The sequence below is a fragment of the Saimiri boliviensis genome, assembly GCF_048565385.1.
Source record: "Saimiri boliviensis isolate mSaiBol1 chromosome 1 unlocalized genomic scaffold, mSaiBol1.pri SUPER_1_unloc_1, whole genome shotgun sequence".
NCBI lineage: Eukaryota > Metazoa > Chordata > Mammalia > Primates > Cebidae > Saimiri > Saimiri boliviensis.
The window spans coordinates 25824-31823 of record NW_027412484.1 but is presented as its reverse complement, the minus strand read 5'-3'; the positions used below and the strand labels follow the sequence as shown (position 1 = coordinate 31823).

Here is a 6000-nt window from a genome sequence, read left to right as displayed (position 1 = left end):
CCAATGGAAAAACATTCTATGCTCGTAAATGGGAAGAAATAATGTCAAAATGGCCTTACTGTCCAAAGTAATTTACAGATTCAATACTATTATATCAAACTACCAAGTCATTTGTCACAGAATGAGAAAAGAAAGTATTTTAAAACTTATGTAAATCCGAAAAACAGTCCGAATAGCCAAAGATATCTTAAACAAAAAGAATACAGCTAGAGGCAACACACTACCCAACTTTTCAAACTATGCTGGCTAGCCATATGCAGAAGATTCAAACTGGACCACTTCCTTTTATCATAGAAAAAATCAATTTAAGATGAATTAAGGACCTACATTACAAAATCTAAAACTATGAAAATCCTAAACAAAAACCCTCCAGGACATACCATTCTGGACATAAACCATAGCAAATTTTTCCAGACTAAGTCTCCAAAAGCTATCGCAACGAAAACATAGACACATGGGACCTAAGGAAGCGAAAGAGATTGTGCTCAGCAAAAGAAACTGTCAACAGAGTAAGCAGACAATCTGCAGAATGGGAGAAAAATTTTAGAAACGATGCACCTGACAAAAGTGTCATCCAGAATCTATAAAGAAATTAACACAATTTTAATCAGAAAACAAACAACTCCATTAAAAAATGGACAAAAGACAAGAACGGACACTTGTCAAAAGACATTCATGGGGTCCGCGGCGGCCGGGCAGGCAGGAGCCCACAGGGCGAGGCGAAGGCCGCGGCGGGGGTCGGGGGCGGGAATCGAGCACGGGGAGGGAGAGGTAGGCTGGGTGGGTGGGCGCGAGGTCCGGGCCGGGCGGGGCGATGCAGGAGGCGCCGCTCTCCATCCCCATCAAGCCCAACAACTTCCCCGCCGAACGGTGGCGTCTGGTGAACAGCCCGTGGTAACGGTCCACCCGCTGGGACGGCCGCGGCGAGGGGCTGCTCATCCACCAGCCGCTCTTCGAGGTGGAGCTGCTCAGCCCGCCCGGGCCGGGAGGCGGCGGCGGGGCCGCGGGGCCGGGGCCGAGCCCGGGCTCTTCACAACCACCAACTTCACCAGCTTCGTCCGCCAGCTCAACGTCTCCGGCTTCCACAAGGTGGTGCAGGGCGGGCCGAGGCCGGGGCCGGGCCGGGGCCGGGGGGCGGTGGGACGGCGGGACCGGCCCCTCCACCACTTCCGCAACCGGCACTTCCGCCGCGGCCAGCCGCAGCTGCTCGTGCACCTCCAGCGCCGGACAGGCTCCAAGGAGGCCAAGCTGGCGGCCGGCCTGGAGGTGCCCTGCCGCCCGCCCAGCGGTTTCCAGTGGCTTCCAGCGGCTGCGCATCACCTTGGCCTCCGCCTCCGCCCCCTCGGCCGCCGCCCCGAGCCCGCTGCAGCACCGGGAGCCGCCACCTGCGCAGCAGATTCCCGGCCCGAGCCGCACGGACCAGGGGCTGTAGGACAGTTTCACCGGTCACTTCGGCGAGGTGGTTTTCCCCCTTACTCCTACGTAACTTCATCCCACGACCGCAGTACTTTTCCCATGAAAAGTTTAGATAGGACCCCAGTTCCTCGCAGAATATGGCAGAACTCCCTTGGAATGCACCCCGGACAAGTGGAGACATCGCCCACGTTTTCAGAGAAACGGTAAGGTTACAGAGCCATTTACTTGGCCTGTTCTCTGTGGAGAGGGTATTTCCTGTTACAGCCCAAGTGTGAGATCGACTTTATGTTCCCCGCCTCCAGATCCTGTTTTGCTGCCTCAGTGGTGCGTGCCTGTTGTCCCGTCTGCTTGGGATGCTGAGGTGGGAAGACTGCTTGAGCCTGGGAAGCGGAGGCTGCAGTGAGCAGTGACCTCGCCAGTCACCAGGCGTGGTGACTCATGCCTGTAATCCCAGCACTTTGACAGGCTGACGCAGGTGGATCACTTGAGGTCAGGAGTTCAGGGCCAGCCTGGCCAACATGGTGAAACCCCATCTCTACTAAAAATTTAGAAAAATAAAAAATTTGAAAAATAAATTTTTAATTATAAAAACTATAGAAGCGAAAGTGAATTTCTAAATGAGATACTAGTTCATAAAATGTATAATTTAAAATTTAATAATATTTAAAATGTAGAGTTTCTGTAAAGGTAAGAAAAAATAGTTGAGACAATAGGAAATTATAATTGCTTATTAGTATTTTAACTTATAATTTTCAGTGACTATAAGGTTTTGGTAAGTATAGTCAAATAACAACCTCCCGATTTTTTATTGGGAGAAGGAAAGAAGAAAAAAGGGAAAGAAATTAAACCTCAACTTAGTTTTCCAATTGTTTTTTTTTTGTGTGTTTTTTTTTTTTTTTTTTTTGAGACGGAGTCTCACTCTGTCGCCCAGGCTGGAGTGCAGTGGCGTGACCTTGGCTCACTGCAACCTCGGCCTCCCGGGTTCAAGCAATTCTCCTGCCCCAGCCTCCTGAGTAGCTTGGATTACAGGCACGCGCCACCATGCCTTGCTCATTTTTTGTATTTTTAGTAGAAACGGAGTTTCATCATGTTGATCAGGCTGGTCGCAAACTCCCAACCTCGTGATCCACCCCTGTTCGGTCTTCCAAAGTGCTGGCATTACAAGTGTGAGGCACTGTGCGTAGCCCAGATTATTCTTTAATATAAGTTAATAGGCAAAGGCTGATAAGAAAAGAAGTTCATAAATGACAGGTTCGATTTTAGTTAAGGAAAAAAAAAGGAGACATGATTATCACCTGTACCTTTCATGAATCTAAAGTGATTGAGCGTGAATTCGGTAGTGTAAGTGGTCCTCAACTCTGAATTAACTGTGGGAGGTTTCCTTGTGTTACTCAGAAAGCTTGTTCTTTACTTGCCAGCCAGGTGCGGTGACTCACACCTGTAATCCTAGCACTTTGAGAGGCTGAGGCAGGTAGATCACTTGGGGTCAGGAGTTCAGGACCAACCCGGCCAACATGGTTAAAGCTTATCTATACTAAAAATACAAAAATTATAAGAAGAAAAGCAAGCATCACCCATCATTTCTTACATGTTAATTGTGTAAAAGTGCTATACGTTCCTTTATGGAACATGGCTTTTATATAGTTGATTTTTGTGGGTTATTTTTGCCTTTTGTTTAAAAATATGCATTGCTTTATGTCAGAGCTTGAACTTTTAAGTTTTAAACCACATAGTTTATGGTATCTACATTTGTCTTTAAAATAGTTTTCATAGAGTTCTTTGACGTCTAATGAAAACTGATTGCTTTTAGGTCTGCTGTATAGCTGTGGTATTAGGGTTTCTTTCCATTGTACTCCCAGGATAATCCCACTGTTTTTTTCCTTAATTTTTATTTTTTTTTGAGACAGAGTCTTGCTCTGTCACCCAGTCTGAAGTGCAGTGGCACCATCTTGGCTCACTGCGACCTCCGCTTCCCGCGTTGAAGCACTTCTCTGCCTAGCCTTCCAAGTAGTTGGGATTACAGGCGCCTGCCACCACACCCAGCTAATTTTTGTATTTTTAGTAGAGATGGGGTTTCACCATGTTGGCCAGTCTGGTCTTGAACTCCTGAACTTGTGATCCACCCACTTGGCCTCCCAAAGTGCTGGGATTACAGGCCTGAGCCACCATGCCTGGCCCTCGAATAACTTTCAATGCTTCTGTTTCTCCCTGGGCACATACTTTAGGCAGAGGGACTTCCCATTTTCCCTCCTTCTCTTTTCGTTTCTGTTTAATCATACTGGAAAGTGCTTTAGCTTGAGGTTGCCCCACTCTGTCCAGCTGATAGGCAGATACTGCTCCCTGTGGAGTCTTTTCATCATTCTTCTGTTTGGTGTTTCTCTTTTCATGCCTCTTGATAGTCTTTTTCATTTGTATTTTCTCAGCACGGCACTGTTTATGGTAAAGCTTAGCTTTCAGACCAATCATTTTCTTTGCCTTCTTTGAACGTTCATGAGCCTCAGGACTTTCCTTCTTTCTCTTTTTCTCATGGTCATCCAAACGGTATCCATAGCGTTACCAGTGTAATTCAATATATTCATTCTGTGGCATGGTGACAGCTGCAGAGCTGCCAGAGGAAGCCCCTGGGGTGTGAAAACGCTCAATTTTCAGGTCTCAGAGACCGACGAGCCAACAGTGTGCAGGCCACGACAAGAAAGCTATTTTTTATTTATTTTTCTTATTTTTTTGCTATTTTTAATTTTTAAAGATATTTATTGATTTGAGGTGGAGTCTCACTCTGTGGCTCCCTCCCGAGTTCAAGAGATTCTGCTGCCTCAGCCTCTTCAGTAGCTGGGATTACAGGAGCCGGCCATCATACCTGGCTAAGATTTTTTTTATATTTTTAGTAGAGATGGGATTTCTCCATGTTGGCTAGGCTGGTGTTGAACTCCTGACCGCAAGTGATTCGGCCACCTTGGCCTCCCAAAGTGCTGGGATTGCAAGGGTGAGCCACCTCACCTGATTCTTCTGTATTTTTAGTAAGCTCCCAGGTGAGGTGAGTGCTGGCTAGTGGAGCACATTTTGAGTGTCATGGATCTGGTTCATGCCCTCGTTGGCAGTGGTGGCTCATGTCTGTAATCCCAGCACTTTGGGAGACTGAGGTGGGTGGATCACCTGAGGTCAGGAGTTTGAGACCACCCTGGCCAACATGGTGAAACCCGTGTCTACTAAAAATACAAACAATAAAAATAAAGATAAAAAATAACTGGACAGTGGTGGCATGTGCTTGTAATCTCAGCTACTTGGGAGGCTGAGTCCTGATACAGGAAACTCATGTTCCAAACTCCAGATTTCCCACAAAATATATAGGAAATATGAGGCCCAAAGAGGGAAATGTTGCTGAAGATGACACAGCAAAATGGAGTTTGAGACTAGAAACAAAAGCGCAGATGAAGCCTTTATTCCCATTTCACTTTCAATATCAAATATACATATCTAAGAGGGCCCCTTTATCTGGGCCCAGCCCTGAGCCGCTTCTGTGGCCTGTCAGGGAATGCCAGGAGCCTTGGCACTCCCCGAAGGTTGTTTGCCAAGCAGCAACCAGGCGGTGGGGAGGAAGAAGCCAGTTTCATTTCCTTGCTCCAGGACCTGGAAAGGTCTGACCCTGGAAAACACCCCACGCAGGGTATCGGTGACTTCAGGAGCCCCAGAGATCCATCTCTGAGACACCCTGCACAAGGACCCTGCAAGACAGGACCTGTTTAGGCCCCTTCCTTCCACCCCAACCCTTGTGGGGCCCATTACTCTCCTGAGAGCTTCCCTAGGTTATTTCCACCCACCCCCGCATTGACCTCCAGCCTTGGAACACCCTCACACTTTCCCCGCCTGTGGAGACTCCACAATTATTCTCCTCCAAAGACCCCTCCCAAAACAGCCTGCCGGCATCAGCGATGCTGTCACACCTTGGTGACTGCCTAGGCCACCCCCTTCCCTGCCCCAAGCACCTCTGAGTCTCCATCATGACTTCCCCAGGTCTAGGGCTGTACTGAGACTGCACAGTGACCCCGACACACAGGGCTTTCCTCCAGCACTCCCTCAGACATCCTGCCCACCCTACAGGGGAGACGAGGCTCCACCGCCCCAAAAACGCGGCTTTCTGGACCCACACAAGGCACCTCTGTCACACAGGGGCGACCCTAGGAATCCCACTCCAGATATTCTCGGGCCTTCCACCAAGGGAGACACCAAAGGTGGAGGAATCCCCTGGAGAGGATCCTCAGAAACCATCCTCAGAGCCACCATCACAACCAGAAAGACCCGAGGAAGAAACGTGGCCACGAAACCCATCTCCACATACACACTCCTCCCAGCGGCAGTTCTAGGGACGCCATTCATGGTCACCTCACCCCATGGTGACCTGAAGACGCTGCCCCCAGGTTAAAGGGAAAAGAAAGGAAGAGTCCAGCAGAATTCCTGAAGGAAAATCCATTTTCCTTTATTCATTATGCATTGGAGCTAAAGCGCAGGGCACAAAGGGTTTTATAGACAATTTTAAGTTCTTAGTACAGTTTTCCATGGAAACTTTAAAAATTAACAATGAAAGAG

The 6000-nt window shown here is 48.3% G+C and overlaps 1 protein-coding gene across 1 annotated transcript in view; it reads left to right on the top strand.

Annotated features, from left to right (window-relative positions):
- Positions 1-675: 675 nt before the first annotated feature.
- Positions 676-6000, top strand: part of LOC120363173 (heat shock factor protein 5-like) — a 31080-nt gene continuing 25755 nt past the window's right edge. The window contains exon 1 of the mRNA XM_074392470.1: positions 676-1619. Coding sequence (XP_074248571.1) covers positions 676-1619 — 944 coding nt within the window. The remainder of the gene's footprint in view (positions 1620-6000) is intronic.